General features: G+C 43.4%; 1 protein-coding gene across 11 annotated transcripts in view; it reads left to right on the top strand.

The window, feature by feature from the left end:
- si:ch211-200p22.4 (phosphatidylinositol-binding clathrin assembly protein) overlaps nucleotides 1–19,333 on the top strand; it is a 57,476-nt gene that overhangs the window by 23,502 nt on the left and 14,641 nt on the right. For 6 of the 11 annotated variants that reach the window (XM_036957744.1, XM_036957743.1, XM_036957734.1 and 3 more), the window contains exons 2-11: nucleotides 911–1,053; nucleotides 9,163–9,238; nucleotides 9,462–9,564; nucleotides 9,918–10,011; nucleotides 10,161–10,272; nucleotides 11,035–11,141; nucleotides 14,410–14,451; nucleotides 14,922–14,942; nucleotides 16,352–16,437; nucleotides 16,558–16,687. In XM_036957744.1, the coding sequence (XP_036813639.1) occupies nucleotides 911–1,053; nucleotides 9,163–9,238; nucleotides 9,462–9,564; nucleotides 9,918–10,011; nucleotides 10,161–10,272; nucleotides 11,035–11,141; nucleotides 14,410–14,451; nucleotides 14,922–14,942; nucleotides 16,352–16,437; nucleotides 16,558–16,687 (914 nt within the window). The remainder of the gene's footprint in view (nucleotides 1–910; nucleotides 1,054–9,162; nucleotides 9,239–9,461; nucleotides 9,565–9,917; nucleotides 10,012–10,160; nucleotides 10,273–11,034; nucleotides 11,142–14,409; nucleotides 14,452–14,921; nucleotides 14,943–16,351; nucleotides 16,438–16,557; nucleotides 16,688–19,333) is intronic. The other 5 variants (XM_036957736.1, XM_036957745.1, XM_036957735.1 and 2 more) reach the window with 4 other exon arrangements.

The following is a 19,333-nucleotide window of genomic DNA, read 5'->3' as shown; positions in this document are numbered from 1 at the left end:
GTTTCGTTTCATAATGTCGTCTCAGATTATACTCTTTCAGTACCGCCACACTTTCTCCACACAGAAGACACACAGGTTTTCCAGCTACCTTCGTGAACATATACTCCGACTCCCACCTTGTTTGAAACCCCCGGTTCTCAGTATCCACCTTCCGTTTTGCCATTTTTGATGGGTATCTGAAAGTTAATTTTACTGTGATGCTGACGACTGCTGTGCCAATAAATATTGAAATGAAGCAGCCTACTGCTCGGTGCGTCACCTTTGCATTGTGGGAAATGTAGTATTGGTGCGTGTAAAAGATCTGCGGGCTGCCGGCTTGCTGCGGGCCGGTTCTAATAATAAATCAAGATCATCCCAGGGGCCGTAAAAAACCTTCTTGCGGGCCGGATGTGGCCCGCGGGCCTTGACTCTGACATATGTGATGTAGAGTGATGTTTAATTGATCAGGCTAGCTCTACATCAAACATTTTCTCATAATAGGCTTATGTTTAGCCACTGTCCTCTGTACTGTATGTTGTCTATTTACACAGGCCTATTTGTTCTAGTATCGGCTATATGTTTGTCTCTGGACTGTACTGTGTGGGCGTGTGTCCGACAACACGCTTGTGTGTGTTCCTTGTCCTGAAATCCCCTATTACCTCCTTTACCTTTCATACAGTTTCACGGTCACACCACTGTGTGTGAGAGCGTTTTTGTCCTTGATCTCTAATCTGCATACTGTCCCTGATCTCACCAGCTCTCTGTCTGTACAGTATCTTATGCTGTTTGTGTGCCGCTCTGTCTTTGTGTGTCTAACTCTCTCTCCCTCCTCCAGACCTGACCTGAATGAGATGAAAAGGACGTGTGTCTGACTGTGTCCCTATACTGTGTCTAACCGCCTTTGTCTCGTGTGTGTGTGTGTGTGTTTCAGACCTGATCCACTGCACCAATGAGATGAACGTCTCTGTCCCCCAGCTGGCAGACACACTGTTTGAGAGAACAGCCAATAGTAGCTGGGTGGTGGTTTTCAAAGCCCTCATCACTACACACCACCTCATGATGTACGGCAATGAGGTGAGTGGAACACACACACACACACACACACACACACGTAGCCTAGCGGTTAGAGCATTTGGCTAGAATAAAGCATATATGCCTAGGCTATTGTAAATAACAATTATAAATAAATAAATTGCACATTTAAAATTGTAGCAGTGCCAAATTTGTCTATCAACTGTAAAAAGTGAGCACAACAGAGCCACAGTCATCAATAGAAAAAGCAAGCATTTTAAGAGGCTGCATATCATCAGGAAGGCCCTTGTTAAATAGCCTAGGACAAGCGTCTTATCTGATATGTAGCCTGCTTCAAAACCAAATGGTACATATTCACAAACGTAGATGGTGTTTGTTCAATTATATTTTCTGTTTAAACAAAATTAAAGGAGTGAATTTGGAATGTCATTTTTGTGAGTGCTGAGCGTGTTTATTTTAAAAAAGTGGAGCGGTGTGCGAAGACCGCTCGGTGAGCGATGAGTGGGGTTTCCCACCAGGTGGTTTGTTTGAATTTAGTAAATGCTGTTATTAAATTAAATGTTTTACTCCAACAATGTCTATGCCGCCATCTTTTCTATTTCAAATCTTCTCTCATTGATTGAGACAGGTTGCCACCCCAAAGTGCTGCATGTCATGAGAGCGATTCAGAAATCAAGCTTTGCGTTGAGTGACACTCAACTTGGCTCGACGTGCAGGACTGTCCTCTGGCCTGGCAAGTTTTTTGGAAACCCTCTGGGCCAGTTGATCATCCCCATCAATGACCCCCACCAAACAGCTGGTTGTTGCGTGTGGAGCGGTTTATCGAAGACTGACAGTGGTAGGGTTATGGAAAGCAGTAGGACGTTATGATATCTACCAGTAAATGCCAAGACAAGAATGGGTATGCAAACCAGGTATTTAAAAAGTTAGTCTTGGTTGAATATTTGTGATACACAATTCGGTCATGAAATAACCTAGCTTAAAAATCTGACATTTCCTCTAGGCTTTTTGTTCCTTGAAAAGTCATTGTTATGGTAACCGATTTAGAAGTTCTACTGCTCTAATATAATATTCTGTGATTTTCATTTCTGATCAGTTTGAGAGAAGCAGCCGCGTTTGTTTGTTTGTTTCCCGGTCGTTTAAATTTAAGGGTGTTGTGCTAGTCTGTTGCTAGCCATGTGTGGTTATTATGAGCAAGACCAAATCGAATGCTGACTTCAACTTGGTTTTCCATACAAAGTGTTCCATTACAAAGGGAACCTGGTTTTTGGTCACGTTCTGATTTTAAAACGTGATACAATAACCCTTCAATATCTCCTGAACATCTCAAATGGCGAGCCTAGCTACCACATGGACAGACTTCATTAGTTTGTTTGTGTCGGGAGCATGCTGTCAATGCAAAATGCCATTGTGTAGGCCTATTGAGAAAATGTATTATTCTTAGTTGTAATGCATACATTTTTTCTATAGGCTATTACAACAATTAAATATATATATATATTTAGGTCCTTAAATATATATACCATGTAGGTCCATGAAGAAGTACTTAAGTCCTTGAATTTGATTTGCCAATGTCTGTATGAACCCTGTATTGGCTACTTGCTCAGCCCGCTAATGATAGATAAATATCACCTACTATTGAAATTATGCACGCATCATTCACTTTCCTGTCATATCTTGACCCGAAACTGTATCATTATAATTTTTTTTCATTCGGCCCAGTAGCTCTGTTGGCACTGACCCGGTGTGGCACTGGCAAATTTACCTGAATGTCAACCTGCCTTGATCAATGATTTAAATGAGAAAATTTGAAATAGACAAGATGGCTGCATAGCCATTGTTGGATTACTTCATGGAGCAAAAAATAGGCAAATAATTTAAACAATTCAAACGAACCACGTGCAACTAGCCATGGAAGTTTTAAAAGACATGTGTTGTCTTCCACGTCGGGAATTGAGGAAGTATTGCCAAGTAAAGGTTGGTCGAAATGTCTCTGTGCTATGCTTTACACTACCTCAGTAATAACGCCCATCTGCTGGAACAGTAGTAATGGTCTGACTGGGCAATATTTTGAACCGCTATTGGCAGCATTGTGCTGTATAGTTTTAGTCCAACTAGCCAGTATCAATATGCCTCATTCTTCACCTGCTCTTTTCTCTCTGACCTGACCAGTTTTTATTTCGTCATCTCGCTCCTTTTTTCTCTCCCTTTCCCTCCAGCTCTCTTCTCCCCCATCTGAGATTTTCTCTATAAAGCTCAGCCAAGAAACAGTCCCATGCATTCTTTGGGGAGTGTGTTGTAATGCCGAATTAAGGAGCAGTCAATATCTTATTGGATCAAGGGGTGGTTTCCTGTTGTACACGGAAATGTATGTGCACACACTGCTACCATGGCTAGTGGGGTGTGTGTGTACAGTCCTCTGAGAGTGTTTGTCCCAGTCGTCTCCTCTGTGTGTGTGTGTGTGTGTGTGTGTGGTGAGTGTAGACCCTTTTGTACCAATACAAACATATGACAATAAGCATGACAGAGTCAGACCGAGAACCATGGCTGGCTGGGCAGGAGGGAGGGCACTGTTAAAGTGCTCCTTCCTACCTTGAGGGAGGGGGGGGGGGGGCGTAGTGAATGTGTGTGTTTCTGAGGGAAAGACGTATAGTGTGCGTATGTTATATACTAACACTATATGAGTCATTTCCCTGCTGTCCCAGATACTGAATGGACTGTTCTGCCTCAGTGACGGCACTGGAAGAGTGTCAGTACTACTAATAACCCTCAGAGTGAATGGAGGTGAAATGGAGAAAAGGATGGGAGCGAAAGGAAGTGAAGGAAGGAGGGGGAAAGAGGCGAGGGAATGAATTGAGAGAGAAGGGTACATAGCGCGAGGGGATTGATTGAAGGGGAGAGATCGAAAAGAGTCTGAGGAAAGCAGATGGTGAGAGACAGGAAGAGATGGGGAAGAGTGTCTGAGAAATAAAAAAAAAGGTGCTGACAGTGAGTGGGAGACTGAGGAGAACTCTGAGAATCTGTTATTGTGTATGTGGAGGGTCAGACTGACTCTAATGGAGGTCACCAAGCACAATCATCTAGTGACCTTGAGCATATTGCGTACTGAATGATAGGGTGGATACACAAAGTGGTGTGTACGGGAATGATGAGTCAAGAGGATACCCTTGTCCTTCACAGATAAGCAAACACATCTCTTAACCTCTCTAGGGTATGCGTCCCACCTGGCCAACTTCCAGATTGCAGAGCGCCAAATTCAAATACAGAAATACTCATTATAAAAAATCAGAAAATAAAAAGTTTTACCTAGGTTTAAAGATGAACTTATTGTGAATCCAACCACGGTGTCAGATTTACAAAAATGCTTTACGGCGAAAGCATTCCTTACGATTATTTGAGAACATAGCCCAGCAGACAAATCATTACAAACAGTAACCAGCCAAGTAGAAGAGTTGCACAAGTCAGAAATAGAGATCAAATTAATCCCTTACCTTTGATCTTCATACTGTTGCACTCAGAAGACATTAATTTACTCAATAAATGTACCTTTTGTTCGATAGTTTCTTTATATCCAAAAACCTTAGTTTTCTTCATGTTTTCTTCAGTAATCAACAGGCTCAACGCAGACCAAAAAATCCAAATTGTATCCGTAAAGTTCATGGAAACATGTCAAACGATGTTTATTCAATCCTCAGGTTGTTTTTAGCCTAAATGATCTATAATATTTCAACCGGACAATAACGTCATCAATATAAAAGGTAAACAATAAAGGCACTCTTGGGATGAAAAAGCATGAAAAAGCTCTGTGACAGGACAAGGGTCCACTCATTCAGACTGGTCCTACTCCCTCATTTATCAGAATACAAGCCTGAAACAATTTCTAAAGACTGTTGACATCTAGTGGAAGACATAGGAACTGCAATTTGAGTCCTAAGTCAATGGATACTGTAATGGCATTGAATAGAAAACTAAAAATTTTAAAAACGACTTCCTGAATGGATTTTTCTCATGTTTTCGCCTGCCAAATCAGTTCTGTTAAACTCAGACACTATTTTAGTTTTCTATCCAAATCTACCAGTTATATGCACATCATATATTCTGGGCCTGAGTAGCAGGCCGTTTAATTTGGGCATACTTTTCATCCAAAATTCCGAATGCTGCACCCTACCCTAGAGAAGGCATGCTTCAGTTCAGCTAAGATACTTTTGTATATTTTGTGTATGTGGGCACCCCTTCATATTAGTGGATTCGGCTATTTCGGCCAAACGCTTTGCTGACAGGTGTATAAAATCAAACTCACAGCTATGTAATCTCCATAGACAAACATTGGCAGTAAAACTGCCTTACTGAAGAGCTCAGTGACTTTCAATGTGGTATCGTCATAGGATGCCACCTTTCCAACAAGTCTGTTCCGCACATTTCTATCCTGCTAGAGCTGCCTCGGTCAACTGTAAGGGCTGTTATTGTGAAGTGAAAACGTCTAGGAGCAACAGCGGCTCAGCCGCAAAGTGTTAGGCCACACAAGCTCACAGAACGGGAATGCCGAGTGCTGTAGTGCGTAAACATTGTCTGTCCTCGGTTGCAATGCTCATTACTGCGTTCCAAACTGCCTCTGGAAGCAACATCAGCACATTAACTGTTTTTCGGGATTTCATGAAATGGGTTACCGTGGCCTAGCAGCCGCACACAAGCCTAAGATCACAATGCCAAGCGTTGTCTGCAGTGGTGTAAAGCTCGCTGCCATTAGACCCTGGAGCAGTGGAGTGATGAATCACACTTCACTATCTGGCAGTCCGACGGACGAATCTGGGTTTGGCGGATGCCAGGAGAACGGTACCTGTCCCAATGCATAGTGCCAACTGTAAAGTTTGGCGGAGGAGGAGTAATAATCTGTGGCTGTTTTTTCATTGTTTCGTGCTAGGCACCTTAGTTCCAGTGAAGTGAAATCTTAACGCTACAGCATACAATGACATTGTAAGATGATTCTGTGCTTCCAATTTTGTGACTAGATCTGTGTGGAAGAACTTCAATGGCCTGCACAGAGCCCTGACCTCAACCCAATCGAACACCTTCAGTATGAATTGGAACGCCGACTGCGGCCCAACATCAGTTCCCGAACTCACTAATGTTCTTGTGGCTGTCCCCGCAGCAATGTTCCAACATCTAGTGGAAAGCCTTCCCAGAAGAGTGGAGGCTGTCATAGCAGCAAAAGGGGATCAACTCCGTATTAATGCTCACGATTTTGGAACGAGACGTTTGACAAGCAGGTCTGCAAATTTGCATCACTGTATTCCAGCACGAGATTGCTGCATACAGTTATTTTGGATAGTTATATGAGGGGAGTTACACGTTTGTACACACACGCAGCACTTTCACTAGTGTGTGTTCTTTGTTTGTTAATGTTAGCTAGCTCTAGTCGGCTGTACCTGCTCCAAATCTCCATTATTTCTCCTTCTCTAGCTTGTTCTCCAACTTCTTTTTAAATGGTGAGCCAGCATTCTTTCAGCACTTTTCTTTCCATGACTGATCAAAATGTATCTAATGGCTCTCTTGTCCCTCTGCAGCAGATGTGGTGAGCAATATGTTTGGAACCTTGAATTGCAATACATATTGACTAGTGAGAATCGAAATGCATATCCTGTTTGCTCCCCCTCACCATTTCTACAGGTGTCTCTCTCTACTACTGAGTAATTCTTCAAGAGTAAATGGGCCGTTGCTTGGTAATCTATAGAGGGGGTAGAAAAAGGTTGTGTATGTAGTGGGGTAAATCAGCGTCACAAGCGGTGAGTCATATTGTTTGGCTGCATCATTGACCCCCTCGTACTGCTCCATCTACCAACGTGTGTGTGTGTGTGCCTGTTTGTCATCGTATTGATCAACCTGCTTTGTGACAACAGGAGCCCACACACCATTACTCCCCTGTCACTACTCCTACTACACACAACACCCCCTGTCTCACTGTCCGGTAAACTATTTATAAACGGTGTCCTTCTCTTTCCCTACCTGCACCCTCCGTCTCGCTCTCTACCCCCTCTCCGTTTCCCTCTTTTCGTTTTCTCTTTCTCCATCTCTTTTACTCTACTCTCTCTTTGTCTCTCTTTCCCCTCCACCCATCTGTCAGTCAGATATCCTACTACTCTCTCCTACTTCGTCTCACTATCCTCTGACTTAATCAGCGGGCTTCTACATCATGTGTGTTGTCACTGTGGTGGGAATGAGTGTGCGTGTGATTTGTGTTAAAAGGATTATCACTCAATTTCTGTTGGTTTTTCAGTTAACGTATAACTGCTTTTTGGTTTCCCTGGTAATTGCAAACGTTCTCATCGCCAAAAACAGTCTTCTCTTTCAACACACATTCCTTTCATTCTTTCTCTTATTTGTTTAACTTTATTGAGTCTAGTTACTTTAACAATGCCTTTTGATTCCCACTGACTTTTATGTGTATGGCTGTGAAAAGGACACGGGGGTAGGGAAGAAGCAAAGAAGTCTCTCTAAAGTTGAGGGATTTACCCATCGAGACAGTGGGAGATAGACAGAATGAAAGAGTGGTTGGGGGAGAGCGTTAGCTCTTTCTCAGTTTAGATTCAGTAGATTTATTAATAATGGAGAAGGTTTTTCACTGACAGTCGACTGTTATGCTAACATGAATTATTTGAAGGGCTAGCAGACTGCTGCTCCAACTTGTTTCTCCATCGATCTTTATCTGCAGTCTATGGTGTCATAATGCAGTGCTATGGCAGTACATGTAGGGTCTCATGTCTCAACGTTACCTTGATTTCTCATCAATTACTTTCCGAAATAGCATTTGTTCAATAACTATTCATACATTGTGACAATAATGACACATCATGAGAATGGCTGCAAGTGTTCAGATAAGCATGACATTCCCTTTTTATATCTGTAGACATATCGGCTGATACGATATAGCGTTAAAAGGCCAATATCGGCCAGTTAATATCGATGGGCCGACAATATTGGTCGGGCTCCACTCTCGATCTATCTCGCTCTCTCTCTCTGCCTGTCGGTCTGTGTGAACTGCCCTTTTTTAGCCCTGTTTGACACACGTCACATTCTTCACTGCAATAAAGAAACCAAATGTCCCCAAAAAAGAGAGTCTGGTGTGTTTCCCAAATACATTTCCCTATATAGTGTACTGTACCCTATGAGCCCTGGACAAAAGTATTGCACTAAATAGGGTGCCATTTCCAAAAAAGAGAGTCTGGTGTGTTTCCCAAATAAATTTCCCTATATAGTGTACTGTACCCTATGAGCCCTGGACAAAAGTATTGCACTAAATAGGGAAATAGGGTGCCATTTGGGATGCAGAAAAGGGGGTTAAGAATTTTAACTGCGTGGGCCAATACTTTAAAACTTTTCTTTGCCACGGGACAAATGCTTAGCCAGACAAATGCACTCACAATCTGCAGAGCACATTTTATCGGCTCTTAATCCAGTTCTTAAAAAAAAAAAATGACAACCACTCTTCCTCCCTACTCTGAGAAATGCTGAAGAGAGAATATGATGGATGTTAGTTTTCCTTCCTTCATTTCATGTTTTCTTAGGCGAGTTCACTCTTTCTAAAAGTAAATAATTTTTCTCGCTCGCTTTCTTCTCTTGACTCCTAAGCACGAGAACACAAAAAAAAGCCTGCTAGTTTGTGTGTGTGCTCTGTCGCTGGAAGCGTGTCAGCTGGCGTAGCGTGAATCCCCCGCATTCCGAGATGCTCGGTTAGAACTGGGAACACCAAACTAGATGGGGGAACGTCAGCCTGGGATGTACACGTTCAGGCCTGCTCATGTCTCTGCAGAACGCTCCTCTTTCTGGGAATTCCCAGCCCTGTTTTCCCATTACTGAGGATGAGGCCAGACGATGTTTTTCATGTGTGTGTGTCCCTCATCCCTGCCAATTGAATCTAGACTATGTTGATATTACACAAGATGGGATTTATCCCAAATGGCACCCTGTGCCCTATATAGTGCGCTACTTTAAACAAGAGCCCTGGGCCCTGGTCAAAATTAGTGCACTGCATGGGGAATAGGGTGGCATTTGGGACACAATGTATGGGATTTTTCCCACCCTGTTTAGTCAATAGCTGTTTATCTGACCTGAGACTTATGGCGCTTTCTTTTTTCTTCCGTTCTTTCTCCTCAGCGTCTCATCCAGTACCTGGCCTCTAGAAACACCCTCTTCAACTTGAACAACTTCTTGGACAAAGGTGCTTTGCAAGGTATGGTAAATCTTATACAAACACTCATATAATACTAGTGCATGATTAGACACACACTGCTTTGGTCTCAGGTTCTCTCTTGTTTTTAGTGGGGTGTGGGAGGTTCTACTGGGGGGGCGGGTTCTGTGCTGTTTTTGGTCAAATGAGGATGGTTCAAAGTCTCGGTGGTCTATCTCTTCTCTCTATCCTCTTACCCTCTCTCCTTCCTTTCTCTCCCTCCCAGGTTATGACATGTCTACGTTCATCCGTCGGTACAGCCGCTATCTGAATGAGAAGGCCATGTCTTACAGGCTGGTGGCTGTGGACTTTACCAAGATGAAGAGAGGGTAGGAAAGCACACATGTTTACTCACTCACGCACACACCTGAATGAATAGATCACCATGTCTTACAGGCTGGTGGCTGTAGACTTTACCACGTTGAAGAGCGAATAGGCTGCATAACATTTCATACATCTAGTCTATTTCATACTACTGGGCTGGCCTGGTTCCGCAACCACTGTAGTTCCCGGAACCGTGCGGGATAGGAAAATATCCAAGCAGCCGAGTACGGTTCAGGTTGGTTCTATAGTGTGAATCGGGTCAAATGTTCCTTAGCATCCCGTCAGAACCAGCTAATCCAGTATTAGTCTAGAAAGAGAAGGACTAAATCAAAATGTTTGGTTTGTGTGTATGTTCCAGGATTGACGGTGTGATGCGTACCATGAGCATAGAGAAGCTCATAAAGACCCTTCCTATTATCCAGAACCAACTAGACGCACTGCTAGACTTCCAGGTAACATGGTGTGTTTGTGCATGTGGAGGAGGGGTGTGTGTATTCAATGGAATGTGTGCATTTTCCAATGGTGGACATGGGTGTCCGGTTTGAGATGAAAAATAAATCAACTTTGGGGGGGGAATGCCTCTCTTCCACCCTCTCTCCAGGCCAACCCCAATGAGTTAACTAACGGGGTGATCAACTCAGCCTTCATGCTGTTGTTCAAGGACTCCATCCGTCTGTTTGCTGCCTACAACGAGGGCGTCATCAACTTACTGGGTAAGGACTGGTCTAGAGTCAAATTTAAAGCCTCCAGCGTCAGGACTATTGGTACTGGTGGGTATTACCATGGTATAATAGAATGGTTCATTGGAATTCTATGAGTTTTATCCTATTCATATTATGTTGGTTCTTTCCAGGGCATAGCTCAAGGTTCTTACTTCAATTTGATGTGATTAACTATGTGATGTTAGCCTCTCAGACAGCCAGTACGGTGTGTTTGTCTTTTCACAGGTTGTGATGTATTTCTGAAGTGATAAGTGGTCCTCTGTCTCCTATCACTCTCTACTAATGGCTTCTTTGTACTCTACTCTTCTCACACTTTGTCTCGGTCTCTGTGTCTCTGTCTCTCTCTCTCTCTCTCTCTCTCTCTCTCTGTGTCTCTCTCTCTCTCTCTGTGTCTCTCTCTGTGTCTCTCTCTGTCTCTCTCTGTGTCTCTCTCTGTGTCTCTCTCTGTGTCTCTCTCTGTCTCTCTCTGTGTCTCTCTCTCTCTCTGTGTCTCTCTCTGTGTCTCTCTCTCTCTCTCTGTGTCTCTCTCTCTCTCTCTGTGTCTCTCTCTCTCTCTCTGTGTCTCTCTCTCTCTCTCTCTCTCTGTCTCTCTCTCTCTCTCTCTCTCTGTCTCTCTCTCTCTCTCTCTCTGTGTGTCTCTCTCTCTCTCTCTCTGTGTCTCTCTCTCTCTCTCTCTCTCTCTCTCTGTGTCTCTCTCTCTCTCTCTCTGTGTCTCTCTCTCTCTCTCTCTCTCTCTCTCTCTCTGTGTCTCAGAGAAATATTTTGATATGAAGAAGGGTCAGTGTAAAGACGCATTGGACATCTATAAGAAGTTCCTTTACAGGATGACCAAGCTGTCAGAGTTTCTCAAAGTAGCAGAGGTACACACAGGCATGCACGTGGACACGGGCGCACATGCTCAACACAATGCCCCGTAATGACTTTTTCATATTTACATAAGGTACCAGTCAAATGTTTGGACACTTACTCATTCCAGGTTTTTCTTTGTTTTTACTATTATCTACATTGTAGAATAATAGTAAAGACATCACAACTATGAAATAACACATATGGAATCATATAGTAAACAAATCAAAATATATTTGAGATTCAAAGTAGCCACCCTCTGCGTTGATGACAGCTTTGCATACTTGGCATTCTCTCAACCAGCTTCATGAGGTAGTCACCTGGAATCCATTTCAATTAGCAGGTGTGCCTTGTTAAAAGTACATTTGTGGAATTTTCTTCCTTGTTGCGTTTGAGCCAATCAGTTGTGTTGTGACAAGGTAGGGGTGGTATACAAAAATACCAAGTCCATATTATGGCAAGAACAGCTGAAATAAGCAAAGAGAAATGATAGTCCATCATTACATTAAGAAATGAAGATCAGTCAATCTGTAAAATGTTAAGAACTTGAAGTTTCTTCAAGTGCAGTCGCAAAAACCATCAAGCGCAAGTCAAAACACACAGCCTCCCGGTACCGACCCTAATCTATTCTTATGTCACATATAGCATTCTTAGACAAAGATTAAATCATGTATGAGGAGGTTGTTTAGGTCTTATCGACTCAATCTGGAATGTTGCTGTAAGACCGAGGGCATCATGTGTGCCGATGTGTTTCCCTAAATATATCTTGATAACTTTCCCGGCACTTGGAGTCAATGAAACTGAATGAAATTATTTGAATAGTTATGCTTCTTGATGATATCTTGTACACTGCTCAAAAAAATAAAGGGAACACTAAAATAACACATCCTAGATCTGAATGAATTAAATATTCTTATTAAATACTTTTTTCTTTACATAGTTGAATGTGCTGACTACAATCACACAAATTATCAATGGAAATCAAATTGATCAACCCATGGAGGTCTGGATTTGGAGTCTCACAAAATTAAAGTGGAAAACCACACTACAAGCTGATCCAACTTTGATGTAATGTCCTTAAAACAAGTCAAAATGAGGCTCAGTAGTGTGTGTGGCCTCCACGTGCCTGTATGACCTCCCTATAACGCCTGGGCATGCTCCTGATGAGGTGGCGGATATTCTCCTGAGGGATCTCCTCCCAGACCTGGACTAAAGCTTCCGCCAACTCCTGGACAGTCTGTGGTGCAACGTGGCGTTGGTGGATGGAGCGAGACATGATGTGCTCAATTGGATTCAGGTCTGGGGAACGGACGGGCCAGTCCATAGCATCAATGCCTTCCTCTTGCAGGAACTGATGACACACTCCAGCCACATGAGGTCTAGCATTGTCTTGCATTAGGAGGAACCCAGTGCCAACCGCACCAGCATATGGTCTCAAGGGGTCTGAGGATCTCATCTCTGTACCTAATGGCAGTCAGGCTACCTCTGGCGAGCACATGGAGGGCTGTGCGGCCCCCCCAAAGAAAGGCCACCCCAGACCATGACTGACCCACCGCCAAACCTGTCATGCTGGAGGATGTTGCAGGCAGCAGAACGTTCTCCACGGCGTCTCCAGACTCTGTCACGTCTGTCACATGTGCTCAGTGTGAACCTGCTTTCATCTGTGAAGAGCACAGGGCGCCAGTGGCGAATTTGCCAGTCTTGGTGTTTTCTGGCAAATGCCAAACGTCCTGCACGGTGTTGGGCTGTAAGCACAACCCCCACCTGTGGACGTCGGCCCCTCATACCACCCTCATGGAGTCTGTTTCTGACCGTTTGAGCAGACACATGCACATTTGTGGCCTGCTGGAGGTCATTTTGCAGTGCTCCTCCTTGCACAAAGGAGGAGGTAGCAGTCCTGCTGCTGGGTTGTTGCCCTCCTACGGCCTCCTCCACGTCTCCTGATGTACTGGCCTGTCTCCTGGTAGCGCCTCCATGCTCTGGACACTACGCTGACAGACACAGCAAACCTTCTTGCCACAGCTCGCATTGATGTGCCATCCTAGATGAGCTGCACTACCTGAGCCACTTGTGTGGGTTGTAGACGCCGTCTCATGCTACCACTAGAGTGAAAGCACCGCCAGCATTCAAAAGTAACCAAAACATCAGCCAGGAAGCATAGGAACTGAGAAGTGGTCTGCAGTCACCACCTGCAGAACCACTCCTTTATTGGGGGTGTCTTGCTAATTGCCTATATTTTCCACCTGTTGTCTATTCCATTTGCACAACAGCATGTGAAATGTATTGTCAATCAGTGTTGCTTCCTAAGTGAACAGTTTGATTTCACAGAAGTGTGATTGACTTGGAGTTACATTGTGTTGTTTAAGTGTTCCCTTTATTTTTTTGAGCAGTGTATTACGTCATCTTACCCACACACATAAAGATAGACATCGCACACACACACACACACACACACACCGTTTTAAGATTGCTGTCTGTTAAAGATTCTCAACCAAATTTACTGAGCTTGTGAAATTATGACAAAATCAATGAACATATGATCCCCTAACAGTTGTGCAAAGTTGGTAGTCTTGTTCTAACATTTTCGCAGCTGTAATGGCTTCCAAAGTTGCTTCCACCAAGCATTCATTACATCTTATTTTTTATTAAATTGGAAAATGTTATTTTTCTTGTGTAGATCGGTAAAGAAATCATCAAATGTAATACATTTTTTAAAATGACATTTTAAGGCTGTGCAATTGGTGTACACTTTCACTGTTCCAATGTTTTGGCCTCAAGCTTCACGTTATTTCAATGTTTTTGGGGCTTTTTAAATGTCTGTTCAATTGCTTGCCATTCAATTGCCACACCCACACCATGTCTCGTCTCTCTCATTGGTCACTCATGAGACATACTCAACATTGTCCAATCATATTCATCGATCCAGTTGTCAGCATTTTTTATATAGACCCTTGTTTATTTCAGTTGTTGTAGAGGTTGTGTCCCAATAATCTGTTCTTTCTCATTAAGTGTGCACTTGTTCGATTCCCTTTATGGATTTGAAAGGAAATGACTGGTATATGGAAACACCCTTCAGCCCATGCCTACACCAATCTAATGCTTATATATTTTTGAGGAGTGGTGTACGAGTGCACACTTCAGGAAGAACGAGAGGTTATTTGGACTCACCCACAGTAGTCACTGCATGGGAGTAATGATTCCTTTATTTATTTATTTTCTTTTCCCCGTTGTTTTTTCCGTTGGCCCGTTTGTTTGGTTTTCGTTCGGTCTTTGTGACCACAGCAAGTTGGAATAGATCAGGGTGATATCCCCGATCTCTCACAGGTCAGTGTACATTTTTCATCTCTCTCCTCTTCTGGCTCCACCAACATGCTTTCATCCATCTAGCCGTCCATTCGTTCATGTTACAGCCGTCAGCCTCTCTCTTACTGTACATATTCGCTCCCTCTCTCCTTCGGTCTCACTTGCTCTCGCTCTTTCTCGCTCTTTTCTCTGTACTCAGTCATTCACTCATTTTTCTCTTCGTCAAACTCTTAACAAGTTACCCTGTCTTATACTTTCCCTATGAATCTGTTGGTTCAATTGATTTAGTATTTATTTTTCAAATGATTATTTACACTGTAGGCCCAAATAGGCACTTGTAAAGAAAGTATTTAACTGGCTATATAAATACCAATAACTTAAGGCACCAAGCTTGATAGTGATGCAAACTGAAATATTGGATTTTGAGTGATACATAATTCCCATTCCCAGTATACCATTTAAAATAGTTCCTTTATCATTCTCCTCCACAGACCATTAAAGGATCATGCATTGTAGGTGGTGGGTTACTTACTGTAATGCTTTTAACCCTAGCATCCCTCCCACTAAAGGCATTTCACTGTGCACGTAACATTCAAACTTGAAACTATACTGCATCTCCCCTCCCCATACAGTATACACAGAGTTTTACAAATGGTTGACTCGCCATAGCTTGTGTTCTCTGACATCTTGACCTACCCACCCGGGTTTGCATGTAGCCCTCGCCCCCTCACACGCACGCATGTAGCCTTGTCCCTTCCTACACGCACGTGCGCACACGTAGACATGCATGAGTGCAGACACACTTTGGCCCGGGGAGGGGGGGAGAGAAAGGTCAACCATATGAATGAATTATGAGAAACGTATTCCTCTCCTCCTCCCACCATTCAGACAGACAGGCCTATGATAAATAAAGCATTTTAGGGATTTTTAACATATTCATTTAAACTATATTTGACCCCCTGATTATTACATGAATGCATCATCGTAGTTGTAGCTATGACTTGAAAAGATTTCTGTCTTCAAACTTCAAAGCACATCTTGTTTTGAAAGATTGTCGGGGGATAACTAGCGATCAAAAAGGGGGAAAAGAAACTATTCCCTCTTTCTTTTACTTTGCTCTTTTGTTCTCGCTCTACCTCACTTTCTTTCCTCTGTGTCGAGTGGAATGTTTGGGGAATACGTACAGGGTTCAGTCAGAGTTCCATGCTCAGTCTGTTTTTAACTTCTGTGCTTTCTTTGTAAGAGGGAATAGAATAGTGTGTGTGTGTCTGCTAATATTGTTGATGTCTGATTTGGTCTCTAAACAATCTAAAGATTGTCTACTTTTGACCACAGCCGCATTGATTGTTCGCCTTGATGTCACCGTAGGTCAAAAGTGCTGCACCACACGGGGAATAAGGTGCCATTTGAATACATTTTCTCTTGGAATTTGTCTCAAATAGCACCCAAATCTCTATCTAGTGCACTACTTGTAGTGCGTAGGGTGCCATTTGGGACGCACTCTTAGTGAAAGCCAAAGCGCCAGCCTTGCCCACTAGGCTATGCCCTCTCAGGATGTTTATATGTTGGCACAAACCAGACAGGACAGAACGGGGTTTATGTGCATGTTTCTCAACCTCCTCTGCTACCTTCCTTCCCCTCTGTTCTCTCCTCGTTTTTCTGTTTGCTGAAACTTGTTATTATTAACCTACTAATACCGAGCAACCTATTTCCTATATAGTGCCATTTGGTCCGAAGCCGTAGTTCTATTCTAGGAATTTGATGCATTGTGGGTAGACCTCTGGGACTAACAACCGTGTGTGCGTGCGTTTATTTGTGTGTGACGTGAATGAGTGCGTCATGTCATGTGAAAGAGAGGAAGAGCTGGTTCTGTCTCTCACCCCCTCCCCTCTTCTGTTTTCTCTGCTTCTCCTCCTTCCAGGCTCCTAGTAGTCTCCTGGAGGCTCTGGAGCAGCACCTAGCCTCTCTGGAGGGGAAAAAGACCAAGGAACTCACCGCTGATACAAGGTACTGGACTGGCGAGACAATGAACACTTGGTGATATACGTTATCGTAAAACTTGTTTAAGAAGCACACATAGGAAAGACCCTCCTAATACCTCTGTTCTTGCCTCTGTCCTCTCCATAGAGCGTCCACCCTGTCCAGTGCGGTGTCGTCTCTGTCCAATACAGGCATGTCATTCAGCCGCATGGACGAGAAGGAGAGACAGCAGGCCTTAGAGGAGGAGCAGGCCAGACTGCAGGCCCTCAAGGTACAGGTAACACACCATTACACTAATACATGAAATGATACTACACCGATGCATAATTTTACACAGCTACACTAACCACCACTACACTGGTGGACAGGGAGTTAAATATGTTACTACATCATTACAACAAATTACACTTCTGCACAAAATTACATTTTACATTCTTTACTTACCTTTTATTTAACTTGGCAAGTCAGTTTTAAGAACAAATTCTTATTTACTATGACGGCCTACACCGGCTAAACCCGGACGACGCTGGGCCAATTGTGCGCCGCCCTATGGGATTCCCAATCATGGCCGGTTGTGATAGACTGGATTCGAACCAGGGTGTCTGCAGTGACGCCTCAAGCACTGAGAAGCAGTGCCTTAGACCACTGCGCCACTCGGGAGCCCTACATTATACCCGTGGCCTATTCAGATTTAACTGCCTGAAAACAGGGTGTCCGCGGGTCCTTAAAGTCTTACATTCATTTCTGATTTAAAGTCTTAAAATGTCTTAATTTCTGTTTTCAAAAGTATAAAAAAAGCGACGTTGATGACTAGTGTTTCTGTTATTTTGTGTTTAATTGTTGCCACCCCGACCACAAAAAGAACAATTGAACATCAAACAATACTCTAGGCACACTTTCAAGATGTTAGAGAGCTGTCCAACCACGTGTACCTCTGTGTTTGCATGTCATGTGCGTGTACCAGTGTGGTTCAGGCCGTTGCCAGAGGAAAAAACAAGGCAGCTTAAAATTTTAAAGACAACACTAACTAGAGCTGGGACCATAAACAGGAAATTACAGACAGTGACATTGCCTTCTTACCAAAGCAATGTCGGGGATTAGGCTACATAACGTTCCTGCAGATTTGTTTTGTTCTAAAACCATTATTTGGTCAACAGTAATGCATTAACCTGCTTCCTGCAATAAATGTATCTGCTGTGTCCGTTTTGCTGCTGGCTCTCACTCCCGCTACCCTCTTTGCACATGGCATACGGATAGTTGAGCAACATTTTTAAATGTAATTGCGGGAAAGACAGTTTTTAAAACGACTATTGTTACTGTTCTTAAACAAGAGTCTCAGCTTTATGTGAGAAATAAAACTACTTTATAAACGTCGTATGTAATTGAGATGCTCTGCCAATGGAGCGGAGCGTGCCATTTGCGGCGAATACATCAAGTAGCCTATACAGGCCTACCAATGGAAAGTTTTTGTAGGACATTCAATTTGCTGTCAGATCAATTGCATGGCTATCTAGCAACAATATCGTATTTAGAGTTGGCAATCGAGTAAGTTCCTACTTCCTCAGGTGGTAAATGATGTAGCATATAGGCATAGCCTAGGCCAATATGTACAAAAAATTGTACGACTTCCTCATCGATGACAAGCGTGCTCTTGGTTGCCATGACATCCTCCTCCAGACAGGCCAGGGGAGTGGTGGCAACCCCTGTTTCAAAGCGGGTGAAGAACTTGTTTAGTTCATTGGCTGTAGAGGCACACCCTCTCGTCCAGGCAGGGATCGATGCGTTGCCTACCTTTTTGAAGGTGGTGTTTGCCATATTCTTAATGCCCAACCAGGCAGACCGAGAGTCTCCCTGTAACATTATCTCCACCATATCTCTTTACTGGCATCTCGCCTTTTTTTAATCTCTTTGTTCCCCTCTCTCTGTTCCCAGAGGCAAACACTTGTTTCTTCCTATTAAGCACCACTTTTGATTCTTTGGTCACCAATGGTTTGTTGTTTGGAAATATCTTACATGTTTTTTTTTTTGGGCTCACCAAATTAACACAGAATTCAATATAGCCAGAAATTACGTTAGTCCTCTCGTTCAGGTCAGCTGATGATTCTTCAAATACACTCCAGGTGGTACAAACAAAGCATCACTGCAATTGATCAGTACTGTCATTGTCCCACACCTGTATTTGTTTTTCCACCACCGTCTGTCTCCCTTTTGAGTAACTGTCTATAAGTTGGTCGTAGAAAAACAGTGTTATGATCTGATCCATGCAGTGGAGGTCTGGCCATGGATGAATACGCTTTGGGGACCGAGCTGTGACATCTTATTTTTCCTTGTTAGACAAGTCACATACAGCATCAAGCTCTTGATCGAGGTTAAAAATGTCAGCTGCTTTGACACTGTTTGCTCTTGGATGGATATAAACAACTGTCAGAAAAAGCTGGGGGAATTCACGGGGGAGGTAGAAGGGGCGTAGTGACACTGACAACAGCTCTATAACAGGGGTGCATATTTTTTTCCTGACAATCGTAGTTTTACACCATCTTTCATCTTTCACTCCACCTCCGTGCTCCTTACCAGTAGCTTCACTGTCTCTGTCCATACGAGTGATCGAGAATCTGTCAGGGGTGACTTTAGTCGGGCACCGCCTCCAACAGCCAAGTTTCAGAGAAGGCCATCACACAGGCCTCCCTGTATTCATATCGATACCGTGAGTTTGTCCGTAATTCGTCCATTTTCCCCTTAAGCGATTGGAACATGGAGAGCAGGGTAGTTGGAAGCGGAGTCTTTGTTTTTGTTCCTCTGCAGCACAACGCCTTTCCCCTTTTCCTTTTCAGTAGTCCTTCACCCAGGTTGTTGTGTCTCACGATCTCTGCAGGTATGTCCCCTTTGATCGGTTCTCCCGAACGTGAGTTATTACATTGCAAAA

Source organism: Oncorhynchus mykiss, chromosome 21 (genome assembly GCF_013265735.2).
Source record: "Oncorhynchus mykiss isolate Arlee chromosome 21, USDA_OmykA_1.1, whole genome shotgun sequence".
Taxonomy (NCBI): domain Eukaryota; kingdom Metazoa; phylum Chordata; class Actinopteri; order Salmoniformes; family Salmonidae; genus Oncorhynchus; species Oncorhynchus mykiss.
Note: the sequence above shows the minus strand (reverse complement) of the source record. Positions and strands in the feature narration are given on the sequence as shown.